Raw genomic sequence first — 24,077 nt, 5'->3', positions numbered from 1 at the left:
TGTATGTATGTATGTATGTGTATATATATATATATATATATATATATATATATATATATATATATATATATATATATATATATATATATATATATATATATATATATATATATATATATATACATTTATAATAAAATTATAGATATTATTTTTTATTATAAACTTAATTTTATACGTGTGTTTGTGTGTGTGTATAATATATATATATATATATATATATATATATATATATATATAATTATACATACACAAACACATGTATAAATTAAGTTTATAATAAAAAATAATAATATCTATAATTTTATTATAAATGTTATATATGTGTGTATGTATGTATGTGTGTATGTGTGTGTGTGTGTGTATATATATATATATATATATATATATATATATATATATATATATATATATATATATACATACACACACACACACACACACACACACACACACACACACACACACACACACACACACACACACACACACACACATATATATATATATATATATATATATATATATATATATATATATATATATATATATATATTATATTATATTATTTATTTTTGTTTTTTTATAGAATTACAGCTTGAAATTTAAATTATACAATATTTTAAATATATAACAAACATGGAATGGCTCGCACAATGCACTTTTGTAATGTGATGCTTTTCCATATAAAACAAAATATTCAGTGTAGGGTGGGTTTTTATCTAAATTTGTTGTCTGTAAACCATAATGCCTTTGTGTTCACTTTGCAAGTCAGACAGAACAGGGTTTGTAAATGTGGGGCCAGCCCCCACAGCGGCTGCCATGGTTACATGCCCGGGGGGGGCAACATGCGCATCCATCCTGGGAGTGCCATGTGCAGCGAGTTGGCATGGTTGTGGGTGAGGGAGAGAGTAGAAGAGCAGCTGTCCTCCACGCCAGTGCTTCCACCCAGGAAACGCATCAGGAGGTCAGACAGCTGCAGTGGTGCTGAGGGCGTGACAATACTGTCCGCCTCATGAGCTCACCGCATTCTCTGCAAAAAAAAGTCCAGATGAAGTTCATCAAGTTGTGAGACATTATATAAGCTGGCCCTGGGTTTGTTGTCAGGGCAGGAATCCCAGAATGAGCAAATGTTTTTGTAGGGATAAAAACAGACTTTATTGTGAAGCAGGTTATACAAAGAATGAACAAAAACTATACTAAGCTGTGGAATTCATAAAGTAAACAGTGTCTTAAATGTATACCAGTGTATGATGGAACAATGTTAACTAGATGTTTACGTTTTCAGAAGAAGCGTTTGCCTGTCCAAGATACAGGAGTTTTCGGGTGTTGTCCAGGTTGCTGCCGTGTGATTGCTAAGCTATTCAGAGTTGCTTTTAGTGCATGGATAGATAGATAGATAGATAGATAGATAGATAGATAGATAGATAGATAGATAGATAGATAGATAGATAGATAGATAGATAGATAGCATAAAGGAAAAAGAATATTTTGATACATTTATTTTTAAACATAAATCAATATATTATGCTCTTCTAGGAGGCAGGAAGTGACAGTGCATCTCCAGTCTTTCCTTTGGCTCTGATACACTTGTACCGCCACAGCTCAGGGACCACAAGAGAGAGGAAGAACAATGGGGCAGCATCCATTAACTGATCGAGTGTGACACAAGTGTGTGTGTGTGTGTGTTTGTACTCAAGGCACAATTGCTTCTGCTCTAAATGGAGAGCACGTGCATCACTGCAGCCTCTCTTCAACACGTCACACACAGAGCTCAGCGAGAGATTAGCTGACTGTGTAGTAGTCCAAAATATTTCAGTTAAATATTAACATGAAGCCTGAGGCTTTAAAACACCCTCCGAGTTCAGAGGAAAAGCCTTTCTTACACATGAAGACTGCATGATGGAAAGAGGCAGGAGATGGCACTTTATAATTTTGGCTGTTCTGAAAAAAAAAAAAAGAAAGAAGCCAAATCTGATTGGTCAGTTGTCTTTGCTGAGAATAATGATGTGTTCTAGTCTCATCAGAATGACATAATTACAAGATTAAAAGACTTAAACTGTTGAAGCGCTGCCATTTTGGATGTTTTTACATGACGGAGCTACCTTAAAATGACAAATATGGTTTTTACTACTCAGAAATGTTAAAAATCAGGGTTCATATTTTATGTTTAATCAACAATACAAATGAAAAACACATTTTTGCATGCAGTGTGCTCTGTTGTGTACTACACATTGTAGCAAATGTAGTTTCCATCTGGGTATTCTGGGTAAAATATGCATACTGTGCACAGTATGCATACTATATACTGCAGATATGGTAAGATTAGAATGGCAGTATCATATTCTGAACATTTCAGTTCTCGCAGATTATTTAGGTTGTTTTTTTGTTTTTTTTAATGCAACTGGAGAAGTCCTTTTCCCCTGTGCAAGGGTTTGTGGGTAATATTAACTTTAAAAAAGCACATACTTTAAAAATCCACTGGTAAAAGTACATTGTTCAGACGTTTTTTGCTTAATGTTTTTTAATTGTTTACTTACATTATTATTATCATTTTTATGCTACAGTTTTTGTTACATGACCTCACTACATGTGTCACATGACCTCATTATGTTGCCGCCAGTGGTGTCAGTTATCATCTTCTGGATTAAAATTGTTATTTTGGGTTTTTAATTTCAGTTTTACGATAAACAAGTCTTAAAGGGATAGTTCACCCAAAAATTAAAATTCTGTCATCATTTACTCACCCCTAAGCTGTTCCAAATCTGTATAAATTTCTTTGTTGAACACAACACAAAGGAAGATATTTTGAAGAAAGTTTGTAACCAGGCTGCTTTGGGGCACCATTGACTTCCATGGTTGGAAAAAAAAATACTATGGAAGCCAATGGTGCCACAGAATCTTCCTTTGTGTTCAACAGAACAAAGAAATTTATACAGGTTTGGATCAACCTGAGGGTTAGTAAATGATGACAGAATTTTTATTTTTGGGTGAACTATCCCTTTAACATTTGGTAGTCCAGTTAAATAATTATTTGTATATTTATATTATTTATATATTTATTATTATTTTTTATATAGGGTGAATTCAGGTTCATTGGGACCATTTTTCCCAGTCATCTCAATGGCAAAAGTGTCCCAATCACCCTGAGTTCACCCTAAAGAAAAAAAAAAAAAAAGATTTGTTAAAAATCAGGGTTGATTATTTTCTGTTTATTCAACAATACAAGTGAAAAACACATTGCATTATGGGATAGAGTTTTGCATGCAGTGTGCTCTGTTGTGTACTACACATTAGGGGCTTTCGCACCGGCTAGTTCTAGGAAATAGCCACCAGGGTGGTTCCCTAAGAACTAATAATTCCCCTAGGGATGTTTTCCTGGTTGCATTCGCACCGCCAGTAGGAACTCTAAAGTGACGTAAGCTGTGCTTGTTGTTGTGACTTTTATTTTGACGGCGTAGCAGACCTTTATTTTGATGGCGCTGAGAACGGCAGAGTCTGAGCACATATCGCTCATATTCTCTGTCTTAATTAGTTTATGATTTATTTAACAGCCTGTCTAATATCTATTAGATAGAACTGTTATACAAATAAAGAAGACCATATATGAAAAAACATTAGCGTTTGCTGTGTGGTTGATGCCCAATGTCACTAGCTGAGCAGAAATACAATCATGTTTCGCTTGGTCCCCTCAAAGTTGCATTGGATTTTCTCCTTAACTCAAGAGGTCCATCTATCATTGTTTTCCATGTTCGTAGAGTTAGTTTGTGGAGTAAATACAGTACAGTCCAAAAGTTTGGAACCACTACGATTTTTAATGTTTTTAAAAGAAGTTTCGTCTGCTCACCAAGGCTACATTTATTTAATTAAAAATACAGTAAAAAACAGTAATATTGTGAAATATTATTACAATTTAAAATAACTGTGTACTATTTAAATATATTTGACAAAGTAATTTATTCCTGTGATGCAAAGCTGAATTTTCAGCATCGTTACTCCAGTCTTCAGCGTCACATGATCCTTCAGAAATCATTCTAATATGCTGATCTGCTGCTCAATAAACATTTATGATTATTTTCAATGTTGAAAACAGTTGTGTACTTTTTTTTTTTTTTCAGGATTCCTTGATGAATAGAAAGTTCAAAAGAACAGCATTTATCTGAAATACAAAGCTTCTGTAGCATTATACACTACCGTTCAAAAGTTTGGGGTCAGTAAGAATTTTTATTTTTATTTTTTTGAAAAGAAATTAAAGAAATGAATACTTTTATTCAGCAAGGATGCATTAAATCAATCAAAAGTGGCAGTAAAGACATTTATAATGTTACAAAAGATTAGATTTCAGATAAACACTGTTCTTTTGAACTTTCTATTCATCAAATAATCCTGAAAAAAATATTGTACACAAATATTTTGTACAATTGTACACATTAAATGTTTCTTGAGCAGCAAATCAGCATATTAGAATGATTTCTGAAGGATCATGTGACACTGAAGACTGGAGTAATGATGCTGAAAATTCAGCTTTGCCATCACAGGAATAAATTACTTTGTCAAATATATTCAAATAGAAAACAGTTATTTTAAATTGTAATAATATTTCACAATATTACTGTTTTTTACTGTATTTTTAATTAAATAAATGTAGCCTTGGTGAGCAGACGAAACTTCTTTTAAAAACATTAAAAATCTTAGTGGTTCCAAACTTTTGGACTGTACTGTATATAGGCTATAAACTGTGTGTGTACACAGCTTTTTTTAAAATGGCGGGTGCCGGTGTTTTGCATACGTTTGGCCAATCAGCGTACACTTACGTCACTGATAGTTCCTATAGTTCTGGTTTAGACCCTACTTTGAAGTAGGAGCTAATTTAGTCCCCCAAAAGGAGTTCCTGGAACTAAAATTGTTCCTAGTTCCTGAGATGTGAACACAGCAAAATCTGGGTACTTCCACCAATAGTTCTGGGAACTATGAAAAAGTTCCTCCGAAAGCCCCTATTGTAGCAAATGTAGTTGTCATCTGGGTAAAATGTGTACAGTATGCATACTATATACTGCAGATATAGAATGGCAGTATGATATTCTGAACATTTCAATTCTCGCAAACTATTTAGAGCGAATATGAAATATATATCCTATGAAATCTGCTGTTAATCTGTTCCTTTCTGTGTCATTCATCAAGATGCAGTTGTCGAGCCAAAATAATTCACGTCATCATCTCTTTTTGTGTTCCAGGGCAAATATTGATGAGGTGGAGACGGAGGTGGTGGAGATCGAAGCCAAGCTTGATAAGGTAAGACGCTTTAAAGCTTTCACTTGACCTTCTAACCCCATCAGAGCGCATTTAGGGCACGCATTTATAAATCACAGCTTATTCCTTTGTTAGAAATCACATCCAATACTCTCCAAGACCTCTGTAACCAAACACTGACATCAGACGCTTCTACAACAAGGTCAAACGGTCAACCTCAGGCTTTACGGATCATCACTATAGTATGTGCAAATGTTGGTGCAAATCCAGCAGAGAACGCAGTGTGGTTTGTCATTAGAGAGCGGAAAGAGCATGTGCGGAGAGACGTTTGTAATTTATCTCACAGAGATTAATGGAGGGTTCTGGATTAACGTATAGTGACGGTAATCCTGTTTAAATGCTATAAAGAGGGCTGGACCTTATTGACGGGAAGATCTAATACGGTAATACTAAAGTCTAGTCGAATGCTCTCAATACACTAGCCTTTGGGCATTTGACATTTATTTTATTTTATTTTATTTTATTTTATTTTATTTTGCATGTAGTTTTTCTGTAGTAATTTAATATTGATTAAATTTGCCTTATATTAATTAAATTGACCTCATATTAATAAAAAATTATTGCAAATAATGGTAACGAGTTACAAGTTTATTTAACAATATACATATATTCCCTTTTACAATCATGAAAAATTCATCTGAAAAATTGTAATTCTGAAAAAAGATCATATTCATGTTATTTGTCACATATGCACTCGCATCTTTGAGGAAGAAGTGTTCATCCTCACACAGATGTCAATGAGCACATATGTTTCTGTAATACTTGTGATCCCCCATCTGTTCCTGAAGACCTTGAGTGACAGCTGTCAATCCAGATTACACCTGTGTCAGAGATTTAAGTCTTTTTTTGTATGTATGTATGTACAGTCAAACCAAAAATTAATCAGACATTTTTTATATTATTGATATATTTGTACTAGTGGGTGCAGGACACTATAGTTCATTTATGTAAGTGAGGATAGCAAAATAAAGTAAACTGTGACATCATATACCCAAAAATTCTTAATACAGTGCATTACCAGTAAAATTGATACAAATTTAAAACCAAAAATTTAGACACTTTGACCTGACCATGTTTCGCTTAAGTGTTATCTGACATAATTAAGATTAATTTTTTCTGACACAGTTTAACTCTGAGATCTTGTCATATTTTATTACCATTTTTTTAAACTATAGTGAATAAACTGTATTAATGAATGAAATGTTCAAGGTGTCTGAATACATTTTGGTTTGACTGTATGTATGTATTTATTTATTTATTTTATTTAATATTTTTTATTTTATTTTTTATTATTTTTTATTTATTGTTATTTTTTTATTATTTATATTTTCATTTATTTATTATTTATATTTTATATATTTTTATTTATTTATTATTTATACATTTATTATATATATGTATTCATTATTTATATTTTATTTATTTATTATATATAATTATTTATTTATTTATTATATTATTTATTATTTATTTATTTATTATTATTATTATTATTATCAGTTTATAATTATTTATTTTTATTATTTATTTATTTATATTTATTTAAAAATCCTGAAAAGTTCATACTTTTTAAATACATAATCTTAGAAATATTTAATATTAATAAGAAATATGTAATATTTTTAGTTGAAAGTTTATTCTAATATAATTTGCTTTTTTGGTTTTCGTTAAATTAGAAAAGTGCTAATTAAAGGGGCTCTATGTAGGAATGACACCCAGTGGTCGAAATAGGTACTGCAGTCCAAATACTAAATATTGTTTGCCCCGCCCCCTCCTTCAAAGACGCGGGTTGCCAGTTTGAGGACGCGCAACAAGAGGGAGAGCAATTGACAATGAAAGCTGAGGAGACTTACACACTGTAAGCTGATGAGTTGATTTATCTGTTTTAATATTCTGTCATTCATGGATTTTTAGATCAATGCAGAGGCTTTTTTGGTCAGGTAGAATCTGCAATTCTCTGACCCAGTTTGTTTGCTGGTTTCCATGGCTGCAATACGCGGTGTTTTCCGCCAACTGGCAACCTGTGATGTCGAAATACTATTGGATAAACTGGCAGCACACGGTTTTGCACAGACTAAAACAAAGACAGACATTCCGACACGGAACGCACATTTCAAAGTAGAATATCTGGCTGTAGCATTGTTTTTCTGAGAAACAAGTAGGTGAACTTAGCATGTTTCCTAAATATCTGCGAACATATTGGGGTATTTCTATGCTTTATTAAAGTGAAAATCTTACATATAGCCCCTTTAATGCTAAAACTGTTTTAAAAAAGAGCTGTTGAGCTTGGTAAAGCCTCAGTTTCCTTCTAATCGCTAACCGTTCTAACCGTTTCTCCTCCCAGCTTCAGTGTCTGTTTATAATGTAGGATGCTTTAGATTCTAGAGAGTGTTTGATTGGACAGAAAATCTGATAAGAAGCTGAAGTGCAGAGCAATGTCATCAAAATCGTTGATCCATTTTAGCGGAAGTGAGAGACTGTACGTTTTCAACGATTATATCTTCTAAAGCAAACAACAAGATTCCTCTTCTTCAGTGTGACTTCTATAACAGTTTTCTGTGAGAAAATCACGAGTCTGGATCATTACAGTCTGCGGTGAAGCTGTTATTTTGCTGAGCCTGATGAAATTATCAAAAGTTGCATGTTGTTGTAATTAAAATGCATGGAAACGCCAAACAACAACAAACAGTTGAACCAAACACATGAGAGTAAACTAGTTCATCTGTGCTTAAAACAGTAATGCATAACACACAATGAGACCGTTACTCAAGAATCTGTGTGTATGTGTGTATATATACATACTTATGCATACATACACTAATCATTTTTAGGAAACATTTGGATTCTTATTCACAAAACAGTAGATGATGCATTTAGATCTATTTTTGCATGACAATCTCTTGTTAGTTCTTGTTCAGACGTCGAGTCTGTGGGTCTGTTCAGCAGCTGTGTAGAACAAGGCCTCTCTGTGTTTGTTAGTTTGACTCATGAGGAGAGTGTGGGAAATTAAGAGATTTTCCCAAGCCGATATTGTCAAGTTTTCAGGGTGCGTGTGTGGACGTAATCGAAACATCACCTGAGGGAAGAAAGAGGAAGATAAAATACAGAAGAAATTAACGATTCAGAAAAAAAGGGAAGTAAACTTTGTTCTCTGCTTTGTGTCAGACTCCTTACGCAGGGACAGACACATGGAGCCCATCTGAGAATGTGTCTCATCAGGCATAAAACAAACACACAACCACATGTGAAAACCCTCCGCGGAGTCAGGGGATTTGTGGCATGTGCGAAAGTGGGAAATTTTTTGCCTTGGCCTTTACATGTGGGATCTAGTAATTGGCACATTAGTGAGGAGAATTACTGCACAGATGAGACAGCACCTGTTCTGTTTGTGCGATTTAAAGAAATATTCTGTGTTAAGGCCTGAAGAAAATTTAGAAAATGTAGGATTTTCTTAAATATATTTATTATAAACATGAGACAATATGAGGCAGTAAACATAATGTCACACTCAACATTGTGAATATTTCATCAAACAGTTAAGGTTATGATTTTATCAAGTCTTCAAGTTTTCTGCTGATTCACTAAAACACATTATGCATGGATGGTTTATTGTGTCTTATGTTAACCTCTTTCTCTCTCTGTTTTTCTTTAACAGCTGGTAAAGTTGTGTGGTGGTATGATTGAAGCTGGGAAAGCGTATGTCACCGCCAACAAGCTCTTTATCAACGGCATCCGTGACCTATCCCAGCAGTGCAAGAAGGACCAGATGATATCGGTAATATTGAGGGCTGGAAACAGGGGGAATGAATTTCAAGGGGGGACGGAGTTCCAGTTCAAAATGTTGAGGATTTCTATCTTTTATTGATGTAATAACCGCCAAATGCTATGCAAATTTCATACATAAATATAGTGGGATTTTCCGCATCTATGGTTTAAAAATATAAAATATGTCCATAACTAGAGAATCTCGGCCATTTCCACCACTGATGATATTTTATTATATACATGTGTCACACAATTGCGCTCTCTGTCAGTTCTGATCACGAGGGTAGGAATAAGAATCGGAGGAAATCTAATTCCTAACAATTGCATTAATCATTTTTTTAGAATCTTTATGGATGTTATTGATAACTTAATACTACACAAAACACTACACAAAAACAATATTATTTATATTATATAAAGTTAAACTATTATTTTTTTTAACCATTATTTTATTTATTATTTATTTTTATTTTATTTTATTATTTTAGTGCTATCAAAAAATGAATCGCATCAAAAATAAAAGTTTGTGTTTACATGATATATGTGTGTGTACTGTGTATATTTATGTATATATAAATGTACACAAATGCATGTATATATTTAACAAAAATTTATTATATTTATATATAAAATATTTATATATATATATATATATATATATATATATATATATATATATATATATATATATATATATATATATATATATATATATATATATATATATATATATATATATATATATATATATATATATATATATATATATATATATATATATATATATATATATATATATATATATATATATATATATATATATATATATATATATATATACAGTACACACACTCAATTTAATGCAGTTAATCGTGATTAATTATTTGACAGCTCTATTTTAATTATTATATTATTTTCTTGTTTATTATGTATTACTTTTATTGCTTATTTTTTGTGTTATTTTATTTTTTAAAGTAGACCTGCCATTTACATATATATTTGTAACTCTGTCTGATTCAACGAGTGAGTCATTAAGCGGATTCAGTCCAGTAAGTTTAATATTCTTAAATATTTAGTGTGTAAATTTTAGCGGCATCTAGTGGTGAGGTTGCGAATTGCAATATAGAGAAGCTACAGTGGCCAACACAGGACAAAGATGTCATCGTCTGAGACAGCAGAGAGTAGACAGTCAAGCAAATACACTCTGTAGAGCAGTTTGTCCATTTAGGGCTACTGTAGAAACATGCCGGCGCATAATGGCGACTTAAAATGTAAGGGGACCCGCAGTGTATATAGATATAAATGGCTCATTCTAAGGTAATAAAAACATAACGGTTCATTACATAAGGTCTTTACACCACTGAAAACGTAGTTATGTATATTATATTGCATTTCTGTCAATAGATCCTCCTAAAATGTACACATTGCACCTTTAAGTCTTTTGGACCGATTCATTAAAAAGAGTCATTTGTTCATGAATCAGACCTTATTGTGTGAAACCAGTGAGGAGATTGAAGTAGGAAAATTTATAGTCCATGTAGTTTTTTTTTTTTTGGCACTCAATATTTCTTTCTCATCACATTCATTTGCCGCGGCATTTGAGATAAACAACGTAGACGTTCAAGAACTAATAACAAAACTGTACATCACAAATTGTTCAGTTGTAGTAGTATTTTTTTCTATATTCTCAACCCTACAAACTAGTCTGCTTTTAATTGTGAGCTCTTTATTGGCAGGCTCGCTGACATGAGGGCGTCAGGCTGCTGTTTTGAGCGTCTCAGACACTCATTGACCTTGATTAGACATGGTTTCAGTCAAACAGAAGCAGGCCGGGGCTCCTGTACTCTGGCGTTTCTCTGTCAGTAGTGCCAGTAGGGTTAGACTCATTGCCGCCATCTGTAAATGCTATTAAGAGTCTTTTTGGCTTCTCTTCCCTTGTACCCAGCTGACTAATGTTGAGCATCTTATTAAAACCTGCTGCTATTTGCATTTTCCACTGTAAAAACATCAAGTCAGTCCCACAATTACATTTCCATTTCAACAAAAGCCTGTTGCGCTCTCAGCAGGGCTAGTTTTCCTTGTCGGAAGAACTGCGCGCGGTCCAGAATAGTAATCAATGATGATACGAGAATAAATATGCGATTGAATTACCAGTATAACTCAGTTAATTTTGATCATAACATCTTGAAAATGAAAACATAATTTGATTTATAAGGATTGTGAGCTGTTCTTGTATTTTCACAGGATTGCCTGGAAAAATGTGGCGAGAGTTTGCAGGAGATCGTCAACTACCACATGGTGCGTCTTGTGTTTTTCTCATTTCTTTCTCCTCATATGAATGACTGTGGGACAGATCCACTGGGACCACCTTATGGTGTCATCATATTATGAAATGTTAATGTGTTCCCCCTCATGTGCCGCTCTGTTCTAGTAAAGCTGCCCTGGTTGTGATGTGTTTGAATGATTTAACATGCTATGATGCCGTGAATCATAAATGATCCTCATTTTTCAGCATGTTGCATGTAAATCATATATATATGATGCTCTGTCTGTTGTCTTTTCTGGTCATCGGAGACTATATCTAGAGCAGTGGCTCTCAGCTGGTTTTGCTTCAGGACCTACATTTTGCATGTAGTGGTGACGCAAAAAGGCAACAGAATTGTGCAAAAGCGATAAGAAATGTCCTTGGGATCAGATGCTAACATTTATTAATATTATAGTTTCAGGGTGAAAATGTGTCACACAACCTTGTTTATGTTGACATCTGCCTAATTTGACTTCTACTGTACTAAGTAACAGAATATCATATTGGTGTAAGTAGATAAACAGCATTTGACATCGAAAGCAAAAAATACAGTATGGGAAGCATTTTCATGTTCCTTTTATTAAGAATTATTAAGACTGTTTTCTCTATATATATGTATGTGATGATATTTTAATATATTGACATATATTATATGTGTGTATATATATATATATATATATATATATATATATATATATATATATATATATATATATATATATATATATCTATATTAATATATCTTTTATGATGCCATTTTAAAATAGAATAATATATATAATATATACACTATTCTGTCAATTTATAAATTGTATGTACATAGTAAAAAATCTAAATATATGAAAGCTCTATAATATATATATATATATATATATATATATATATATATATATATATATATATATATATATATATATATATATTTTCATATATTTATATTTTATATTTTTATAATAGTGTGTATATATATATATATATATATATATATATATATATATATATATATATATATATATATATATATATATATATAGAAAATATATGTTTGTGTGTGTGTGTGTGTGTGTGTGTGTGTATATATATATATATATATATATAGAGAGAGAGAGAGAGAGAGAGAGAGAAAATATATATATATATAATAGAAGTAAAAACGAATACTATAATATTAGTATATTACTATAATATAAAAATACTAATAATATTTATTAATATTTATTAAATTGAATAACATGAATTTTATAAAAATGCAGCATGCCATTTAATTCATGAACAAATAATTCAGTTAATGTATATGTGTATATATATTAGGGCTGTCAAGCTATTTTATTTTCTTTTTTCTTTTCTTTTTTCTTTTCTTTTTTCTTTTTCTTTTATTTTCTTTTATTTCTTTTCTTTTTTCTTTTATTTTTTCTTTTTCTTTTATTTTATTTTATTTATTTTATTTTATTTTATTTTATTACATGATGTGGCGATTAATTAATCTAATTCACATGAAAATTTGACTGAGAAATTACTCCCAAAAGATCATTTAAAGTGACTATTGTGTAAAGCATCAAATACACATTACAAAAAGTAGCATCAGCAAGAAATATTTTGTTGATTCAACATAGAATTTATTATGAACTTTTGAACCATGAGGGTGAGTAAATGATGACTAAATTATCATTTGTTTTCTTTGCTGAATCTGTAAAGACAATGAAGAATTGTGCAGAACAGTTAATTAGACTGACTAATAATCTGTCTAGTTTTCCTTTTGCAATGTCTAACTGGCATGAGTTGCAGTATGAAGTGACTATTGTTAGTTTCTAACACTCATTTGCTCATTCTATAAGTCTATTGTTTTCCAGCTCTCTGTGAGGTGCTCAATCTGACCCCTGCTCCCCAGGCCCTCTCTCTGTTAACCCACTGAGCGTTTGATGTGCTCTTTTTAGAATCGTGCGTTGGGTCTTCAGAGAGGGACTGTTCAGAGTCCAGCAGTGCCGCATGGGGAAATGACATCACAAATGAGGTCAATGGGCAGGGTCATCAGAGGGCTGGCGAGTGAATCCTGCTACGATGGTGTGTGTGTTTTGGGCAGCACCTGAGCAGTGTGTGCAGTGAGGGATAAACATGAACGCTTGAGGGTCACTTATATAAATGGATGCAGAAAGACAAACACATGCCTCAGTGCACAAGAGCACTTACACTGAGACAACAGGCACGTAATAACCCTCCGTTAATGCAGTATCATCCCTACCCCCTCCAAAAAAATAACTAGATAATAAAAATATAAAATCGTACACAAATTTTGCTTAACCCAACAGCGTTAGGTCATAGTCAAATACGTCCTTTATCATACAACAGTCATAAATGCAGATTATAAACTTTTGTCTTTTTCTAATTTCATGTAATGTTTTCCCTTTTTTTTTTTTCTTTCTTTCTTTCTTTCTTTCTTTCTTTCTTTCTTTCTTTCTTTCTTTCTTTCTATTTATTTATTTAGTATTTATTTATTTATTTATGGTAAATACTTTTTATGAGTAAAAATGAAAAGCTGTATTTGAGAAATATAATATTGCATTATGAAAAAACAATGGTAATATTATTGTAAAAAGTGTGAATTTATTATTACTTATTTGAAAATAGAACTAAATATTTTTTGTCCATACGGAACAGCCATTATTACAGAATTTATTTACTCATTTTCACATTTAAATAATGCATATTTTATTATTTAAACAGTAAATGTATTACTTCATTTATATTATATTAATATAATTTCTGTTATAAAAATAATTTGGGATTCTTTTTATTTTTTTTGTAATTTTTTATCACTTTTTTTTTTTTATTAAAAAATAGAACTAAAAATTTTTTATCCATACTGAACAGCCATTATAGCAATTTATTTATTATGTTCTTTGTATATTGCTAAAAAATTCATTTTGGTGTTCTTGAATGGTCTGTTTTTCTGCATCGGAACACGGATAATGGAATTAACGGGATTTACCTGACTTTTGGACAACATGTTTAGTAAGATATAGAAAGGAAATGATTCAAACTGGAAAGTCCACAATCATGTGAAATGATGCAATAGTATGTGAAGATGAAGGTCTCAGAAAGAACGAGGGATGACTAGGGAGTTGTTTGGGAAGTTATGTCATAAGATCACTTCCTGAACTGTATGTCCCTACAATACAGGGATTGTATGGGAAGCGAAAAGGGATTGTAGAGTGAATAAAGAGTTTTTTGCATATTTGATGAGCCTCATGTTCTTACAGATTCTCCTAAATCTCGTGCAGAGAGAAAAGCCGCTAACTCGTGTGACATATCAGTGTGGTTTCTTGACATTTGGCATTGTGGGTACAGTTAACCTTTTGGTTAGCACTTAATACTGTTGTGTGCAGAGAGGAAATGCGGGGGGTATATAACACATGAAGAGCACATGTGACAGTAAAGCCCAGTCTGGATATTATTCAGCATGACCACATCACACTCTTGACATTAGATAAATTCAGAGTAACGATACAAGATGGGCAGGAAAACAAAATGTGACACTAACCTATTACCATCAATACATGATAGATATATATATATATATATATATATATATATATATATATACACACATTTATGATGCTGGTATCTGTGTGTGATCTCATACAGAGCCCAGATTAAATACTCTTAGCACTTGGCAATGTTTTAAACCTCAATATGTCAGCCCATGGACCACACACGGGGTGTTTCTCTCCCTTCCTGCCAAAGGCCCGAGTCCGGCTCTGCTGTGACAGACTGACGGACAGTCGGGTTCTCGGTTTCTCAGAACCTGCTGCTTCATTTAAAGGTCGTTTGGATGCAGGATAAGCCACTGACATCTATTAGAGCTCTGTGATGAGCATTTCAAAAACAGAGTCTTGTGTTTTATAGAGGGATCTTTGTTGCCTAACAGTAGGGGAGGCTGTAAACCTTGACACAAGGCACAGAGGACCACAAAAGCATCGCCCTTCATCACCAAGCACCTTATTTGGGCCCTGCCGAAGTTTATGACGCTATAAACCGACCCGCACTAGGAAAGAGAAGAAGTGAACCGCTTAGTTTTAAATGTATTCATCTGGGGCGTTACATCAGAATCTGGGTTTACAGCCCTACTGACATTTCAAATCATTTTCCTGTTTGTGTTTTCGCAGTAAAATGTGGTAATGGGATTTTTCTTGTGCTGATGTAATCAATGAAATTTGTTTGGGATTATGTTTGCATTAAGGAGAGTAGGTCTTCATAATATAAATATATTAATATATATATATATATATATATATATATATATATATATATATATATATATATATATAAATCTCATATTATATTTTTATGTATTATTTAAATAATACATTTTATTTATGTTTACTTTATGAATAGTAGAACTGCAGTTCTTTTTTTTCTTTTTTTTTTTTCAGGAAAAGCTGTAAGTAAAGACATTTTACCCCAAAAATAACCACTGAAAATGTGAGAAAAAAAGTCTTCCATTTATTTAAATTCAGTCTGGGACTTGCATCTTGAAAATAATAACCTTTTGTATTATATTTTAGCATATTTTCATAGCTTTTTCAGCCTATTTTCATTGAGAGTTGCCCACTTTGTCTTATTGACATAAAATGATCACATTTTTAGTTTTGTTTTATGAGTAATTTAAAGGATTAGTTCAATTCAGAATTAAAATTTCATGATAATTTACTCACCCCCATGTCATCCAAGATGTTTATGTCTTTCCTTCTTCAGAAAAGAAAAGAAATGATAGTTTTTGAGGAAAACATTCCAGGATTTTTCTCCATATAGTGGACTTCACTGGGGTTCAATGGGTTGAAGGTCCAAATGTCAGTTTCAGTGCAGCTTCAAAGAGCTCTGCACGATCCCAGACGAGGAATAAGGGTCTTAAGTAGCGAAACGATCGGTCATTTTAAAAAAAAAATTAAAAATAATATACTTTTTAACCGCAAATGCTCTTCTTGTACTGCTCTGCGATGCGGCACGCATTATGTAATCACGCATGACGTAGGCTGAAGTACCGCGGTTTTCTCTTAAAAAACGTTCGACAACGTTGTTTTACCTGGATCGGTACTTCTGCCTACGTCACACGTGACCTTTCCAACATGATTACATAATGCGTGCCGCATCGCAGAGCAGTGCAAGATAAGCATTTGTGGTTAAAAATATAAAAAAAAAATTTTAAATGACCGATCGTTTCGCTAGATAAGACCCTTATTCCTCGTCTGGGATCATGTAGAGCCCTTTGAAGCTGCACTGAAACTGACATTTGGACCTTCATCCCGTTGAACCCTGTTGAAATCCACTATATGGAGAAAATCCTGGAATGTTTTCCTCAAAAACCTTAATTTCTTTTCGACTGAAGAAAGACATAAACATCTTGGATGACATGGAGGTGAGTAAATTATCAGGAAAATTTAATTCTGAAGTGAACTAATCCTTTAAGGGCGAGTTTTACTGAAATCGTCGGTACTAGAATGATAGATCGACATGAAAAATATCATCAAATTATTTTAGTTTGACACCGTCTGTATATAGAAAAATTACCCTTTATCCCAGATTTATGTCCATCCAGAAGAAATGAATACTCAATATTTCACAAACATAAAACGCTTTAGATTCTTTATGTATTCCTGCAATCAACAACAATGTTCTGTAAATCAAAGCTCTTAAAAAGCCCTGAAGGTCCAGAACTCGGGGATCATTAGTCTTGATGTCCCCCTGTAGCTTCTGTGGTGATGTGGATGTGACCAAACCACATCCTAAGTATTTTGCATCACCTCTCTTGTTTTTCTGTTGTTCCCTATGCTCCCTCTCCTTTCTTTCTCGTCTTTCATGTCTCTCCCTCCCTGCCCGAGTGACCTATTTTTACTCCACCGCTGCAGCATGGCATACGCGATCAGTTCAGACGTCCTTGCGCAGAGACTCGGGCTGAATCTCAATGAGGCGTGGGGTGTGATGATGATGAGGAAATGTGTGTTGGGAGGTCATACTTGCAGGTTTACATCCTCTACAGCTCAGATTAAACAAATGCTAGAGCGCCATCTAGTGTTGATAATGGAACATTACATGCAACATTCACAAAAAGTGTCATTTTTCCTCAGGACTATTTTTGGTCTAACAATAGAAGTCTACTTCCTAAATCATAGGACAGTGATCTGTTGATAAGAATGCTGTTCAAGCACTAGTATAAGTTGACTGATGAAAATGCATTGTCTTCATCAAGCTTCATCTTGAGCTGTTGCTGCCTGACTTTCTCAGAGAATAGGCTTGTGTGATGAAGAGATACTCAGATGCCATTGGCTCAGACTAATGTGTATTATTTTGTGTTTTTCAGATCCTGTTTGATCAAGCTCAGAGATCAGTGAAGCAGCAGTTGCACAGCTTTGTGAAAGAGTGAGTGTACTGGACTATATTTGTACACTAACATTGCGGTGTCGCTTACCCTGCTAAACAACTTATATTATACAAGTTGACCCAATATTAAACCTGTACTTTAAATATCTCTATTACTGTAGTCTGTAGGTAGGGCTGCAGCATATGGGGAAAAATCTAATTGTGATATTTCTGATAAAAATTGTGATTTAAAATGTGATGTTGTTTAATCTCTAGGTTTGCTCTGCTTATATATGATATAGAATCAGGGTTGGGAATCGAAAATCGATTCCAGTTCTGGAATCGGATACTTGTTATAACATTAAAATTTCATTCCTCTTATCGAATGTGCATTTTAATATGACTTTAAACCATTCAAGCACAAGAAGACTTGCATGCTGTTTTCTGTGCTGCGCACACATCCAAAACGGGCGCACAGAAAGCCACCACTCATACTGTATAATGCACGATACTGAACTGAGTTCTGTCTTTTTGCACTTGAACGGACAAATACACACCAAAATATGTCAAAATAAACAGTCAGTTATGTCTTAAGTGAACGTAAACAGTTGACAAAGCTCTTAAAGTGACAGCAGCCTAATATTCCTGCTGCCGTCTCTTATAAAAACGTTAATCAAAAGACAAAGAGAAAATTCACTCGCTGTTCTTGACTGAATAAATTTGTAATGTATATTTTAATTATAAAGTGCAGAGTTATTTTACATTTGAATACCTGAAAATCTTAAAACACTGTTTATTTCAATCGTATCTTTGTTTCAGTTGTATTTACTTGTGCAATTTCTTTATTTATTCTTTTTTAATTACTGAGTGTTTACTTTTCTTTAATAAAGCTTGAAATATATATTAGTTAGGCTTTTGGAATCGAAATTAAGAATCGATAAGTGGAATCGGAATCGTTAAAATTCAAACGATACCCAACCTTATATGGAATTGTGATTATATATGATTATAATAAGCAACCCATATATATATATTTTCATTGCTTCTTAAAGCTCTTAGTAAAATAAAAGTATATTAGCATGTCTATTATATGTGTTCAGAAATGCATTGTTAATTGCAATCATATTTTTAGTACCTGATTTTCTCTCCTTTAAAATGAAACGCATTTAGATAAGCGACATAAACTCACTGACTGTGTTTTTATTTTTACTTCTGCAGATGCAAAAGCTTTCACAATCACACACTCACTGAGGGTTTTTTCATTATTGTGCTTCCCGCAGGGTGATTATAAATAATGATCTGAATTTTGGAGCTCATTAATAATTAACGTGTCCTCATGTAGGTTAATGGGATTCTTGAGAGCAGGTTCCAATTCATTTATCACAGGTGATCACTGATAATGCAGTAGGCGGAAGATTTATATGGTAAAGTTAATGGCATTTCAGTAAGATCACTGCGATATGAAGCTTTTATTAGATCCAGCTGATCTGTCATGTGCGATTTTATCAGATAATATTAATATTTCAGAGATACTGTGTTAAAATAAGGACAATTGCCTCTCAGGTTCACCCTGAAAGTGCTAGAATACGAATAGCTCACCAAAACCTCAGTGAGATCCCAAAAACCTTTTCATTTCCTTGGGATCAAACCTGAAGCCTCCATATCAGCAGCCCAGTTTCATATTCATTAGGCTACCTCGAGCCAATCTTATGAATATCTGTCTGTCTTTCAGTGATGTGCGTAAATTCAAGGACACGAAGAAGCACTTTGATAAGGTGAGGGAGGATCTGGAGATAGCACAGGTGAAGAACGCACAGGCACCTCGAAACAAACCCCATGAGGTGGAGGAAGCCACCAGCACCCTCAACTTCACCCGCAAGTGCTTCCGACATCTTGCGCTGGACTACGTGCTTCAGGTAGAAACTATATGTAACACTTTATGATATGGGATCATATGATAGCATTAGTTAATGCATTAAAGTTGGCATGAAATGGGAGTTACAAAAGTCTGTTCTTCCCTATTGTGACGTATATCCAAGTGAAACGGCTTCTCAAATAAGAAAAAATGTAGGGCGGGATTTGATTTTATCCATGGGGAATTGATTGGATGGTTGTGGTTTGCTATTAGTGGATCTCATGTGAGTGACAGGTTGCCCCGCCCTTGTGCCAGTAAACACGTCATCAGAGAAGGGAAGAGATGTCGCTGCAAGAGGAGGGGAAGTTATTTTGATTAAAGATTACAAGGGCACATGAATTTTAAGAAAATATTGATGTGCACGGATAAATCATTTATAATAAATACTGCATTATTCCATAAAAAAGGCAGAATTGTCAATTTTGATTTCATGGTGACTTTAACTTGAACTAACAATGAACAATATGATTTACAGCATTTATTAACCTTTCATAATGTTAATATAAATGGATGGATGGGGACGGACGGACGGATATAACGATAGATAGATAGACAGACAGAGAGAGACAGACGGACGGACAGATATAACGATAGATAGACAGACAGACGGACGGACGGACAGATATAATAATAATAGATAGATAGGTAGGTAGGTAGATGGATAGATAGATAGATAGATAGATAGATAGATAGATAGACAGACGGACGGAAGTACAGATATAATGAAGGATGGATGGATGATATAACGATAGATATAATGATGGATGGATGGATGGATGGATGGATGGATGGATGGATGGATGGATGGATGGATGGATGGACAGATTTAATGATAGATATAACGATGGATGGATGGATGGATGGACGGACAGATTTAACGATAGATATAACGATGGATGGATGGATGGATGGATGGATGATGGATGGATAGGGATGGATGGATGGATGGATGGATGGGGACGGACGGATATAACGATAGATAGACAGACAGAGAGAGACAGACGGACGGATATAACGATAGATAGACAGACAGACAGAGAGAGACAGACGGACGGATATAACGATAGATAGACAGACAGACAGAGAGAGACAGACGGACGGACAGATATAACGATAGATAGACAGACAGACGGACGGACGGACAGATATAATAATAGATAGATAGGTAGGTAGGTAGATGGATAGATAGATAGACAGACAGACGGAAGTACAGATATAACGATGGATGGATGGATGGATGGTATAACGATAGATATAATGATGGATGGATGGATGGATGGACGGATGGATGGATGGACGGACAGATTTAACAATAGATATAACGATGGATGGATGGATGATATAACGATAGATATAACGATGGATGGATGGATGGATGGATGGATGGATGGATGGATGGATGGATGGATGGATGGACGGACAGATATAACGATAGATGGACGGACAGACGGATATAACAATGGATGGATGGATGGATGGATGGATAGACGGACAGATAGATAGATAGATAGATAGATAGATAGATAGACGAACGGACGGATGGATGGATGGATGGATGGGGACGGACGGACGGACCTGATATAACGATAGATAGACAGACGGACGGACAGACAGGTATAATAATAGGTAGATAGATAGATAGATAGATAGATAGATAGATAGATAGATAGATAGATAGATAGATAGACGGACAGATATAACGATGGATGGATGGACAGATATAATGATAGATATAACGATTGATGGATGGATGGACGGACAAATATAACAATAGATAGATAGATAGCTATGAACATATAAGAGTGTTTTATATAAATCTCTTTTTCTCCATGTAGATCAATGTCCTTCAAGCCAAAAAGAAATTTGAGATCTTAGATGCTGTAAGTATCAGTGATGGATATTTTCCTGGTATATGTAAATGTATAGCTGTATTCTGGACTCTGCAGCATCTGTATCTGTCCTGTTTTCTGCAGATGTTATCCTTCATGCATGCGCAGTACTCCCTATATCAGCAGGGCTACAACCTCCTGGATGAGATTGACCCCTACATGAAGAAACTGGCTGCTGAGGTGAGCAGTGTTCCCTGTGCGCACTATTGATTTGGCTGCATTGATTCAGTTTGAAAAACAGTTGCAAAATGACTTTAAAAAAAGTAAATAACAAATTCATTAATTTTGTTTATGCACATTATTTATTTTGCATAATTAAAATTATAAAAATAAGCTACTTCTCTACATTTATAGTCCATTTATTCTAGGCCCTAAAACACTTTCACCTCAGACCAACAAGCGCCTGATCTCTATCTGATTTCTGTCTAATTAGTTCATCGACGAACCATGTTACATCACTAACTTTAGTACTAGACTTACCGTCACATCTGAAAGTGCAGTGCCACGATGAACACAGACAGACAAGCAATGCCTGCAGATAATGAATATGATCATGTTTTCTTAATACACGAGATGACAACAAACTTACAATGACGGATTGTTCATCTTGTCATAGCTGGATCAACTGGTGATTGATTCAGCGATGGAGAAGAGAGAAATGGAGCATAAACATGCCACGATTCAGCAGAGGGTAAGAATGGAGATGCGCACACATAAACACAAACGCAGTTAAAGTACCCCTATTAGGCTTTTTCGGACATTATCTTTCATGTAGTGTGTAATATAGTTTCAAAGATCAAATGAAGTTACAGTATTGTCTCCCAATAGAAAGAACCGATTCTGAACTGCCTGAAATGAGTCGGCAGTAATTCCAGTCTTAATTTCGACTCGAACCTACAACAAATTTGCATAATGCCAGCCTATGGTCTTCACTGGCTGCTCGCGAATGTCTTCATTGACCCTCAAACACTTTGGTTGTAGCTGAGGCCTGGAAGAGTTTATTTTGTGTTGTCGACATGTCGAGAAGATGCTGTTTTCTGTTCTGCGAATGCAAATCCACGCTTCCAAAGGATGAAACTCGGGCTGAAATTGATGCGTTAAAATACAAGTGACACAATACAAGTGCTGAGGAAGACCCGAAGCTGAAATTCAGATATGGTAATGGGAGTTTAGTTTCCGACACGCACTATAAGCGGTAGACCAATCACAACAGATTGGGCCATCTGACCAATCAGAGCAGAGAAGACTCTCGGAAAGGAGTTTAGAAAGACTGTATCCTTTATCAAACCGTTTCAGACACTTTGAGAAAAGAGGTGATGTGATGTGAAAATTCAAGTGTTTTTTGACCTTGGATGAATGTAAACCTATTGTAGAAGACCTCCAAAATAAAATTAGGAACCTTTAAAATAGCATAATGAGGCACTTTAAGAAAAAAGTTGATATCCACTTTTTTTTGACTGTTACTAAAGATACTTAGCCTGGATGCCAGCCAAACTTACCCCCGCCCACAACATTTTGAGGTCGGGGAGTTCGGTCTGGACTCGATCCGTAGAGGAGTAATTATGCCCGAACAGAAACTGTCCGGACCAATCACATTGTCAGGGCGATGATTGACAGATTATCACCAGAAACGTAATCAGCCACGTCATCAAAAGAGCGCTTGGGGAGTTTGATTGACAAGCGATCTAACCAATCAGAACGCCGCATCCGCCATTTTGTCCGACAAAGCAGTCAGGAGTTAGAAGATTAACCTCGGTGGAGTTAAACTTGAAAAATTGTGCATATTGACGTCTTTCCGCGTTTGAAACAACATTCATTCTCATGTTCATTCATGTTTATTTGATGCTATAATGGACTAGTAGGAAGAGATGATCGGTTCACGAGCCTCTTGAGCTGAGGCGCTACAGCAATCTGTCACGATCATGGTCACAACCCATTAAAGAGCCACAAAACGGTTTTTATTGTTTGAATTTTTTTAATAACTACACAGTTTGAAAGCTGGGACTTTATTTAATATCATAAGTAACCTGCTCTGTCTCGTCTGTCGATGTGTTGTCAGTGTCCTCTTTGCTCCGCGATGTATTTTCCACTCTGTGTGGCGTGACAGCGCCACGGCTTGTCGGACAAAGCAACAATAACTAAGGGGGGCGGGTCTTTGCGAAAGGTCAATTAGTTTACAACAATGATGGCTGTTGAAGAACTGAGATGTGTAGATTCCGCCATCGCATCCGTTATAGAAGATATCGACAGCGCATTAATTTTAAAAAAGGAACAGAGGACCGCGATCAAGGCATTTGTCGATGGGAAAGATGTCTTTGCCGTCCTTCCTACGGGATTCGGCAAAAGTTTGATTTATCAGCTGGCCCCGATGGTCGCTAAGAAGAGTTCTGTTGACAACTATGCGTCGCTCAACATACGTCACTTACTCTGTAGCTCTGATTGGTTGTAGGTCTATCCAATTGAGGACTTTCCTGGATCGGTTGAAATACGCCCCCATAATCAAAGCCCAGTGGAGCAGTATTAGACTCATATTCGAACTAGA

General features: G+C 34.4%; 1 protein-coding gene across 3 annotated transcripts in view; it reads left to right on the top strand.

Moving 5' to 3' along the window:
- Positions 1 to 24,077, top strand: part of acap3a (ArfGAP with coiled-coil, ankyrin repeat and PH domains 3a) — a 90,407-nt gene that overhangs the window by 35,440 nt on the left and 30,890 nt on the right. For all 3 annotated transcript variants that reach the window (XM_048177995.1, XM_048177994.1, XM_048177996.1), the window contains exons 2-9: positions 5,232 to 5,289; positions 8,963 to 9,082; positions 11,317 to 11,370; positions 17,733 to 17,791; positions 19,464 to 19,647; positions 21,482 to 21,526; positions 21,620 to 21,715; positions 22,152 to 22,226. In XM_048177995.1, the coding sequence (XP_048033952.1) occupies positions 5,232 to 5,289; positions 8,963 to 9,082; positions 11,317 to 11,370; positions 17,733 to 17,791; positions 19,464 to 19,647; positions 21,482 to 21,526; positions 21,620 to 21,715; positions 22,152 to 22,226 (691 nt within the window). The remainder of the gene's footprint in view (positions 1 to 5,231; positions 5,290 to 8,962; positions 9,083 to 11,316; positions 11,371 to 17,732; positions 17,792 to 19,463; positions 19,648 to 21,481; positions 21,527 to 21,619; positions 21,716 to 22,151; positions 22,227 to 24,077) is intronic.

Source organism: Megalobrama amblycephala, linkage group LG24 (assembly GCF_018812025.1).
Source record: "Megalobrama amblycephala isolate DHTTF-2021 linkage group LG24, ASM1881202v1, whole genome shotgun sequence".
Lineage (NCBI taxonomy): Eukaryota > Metazoa > Chordata > Actinopteri > Cypriniformes > Xenocyprididae > Megalobrama > Megalobrama amblycephala.
Note: the sequence above shows the minus strand (reverse complement) of the source record. Positions and strands in the feature narration are given on the sequence as shown.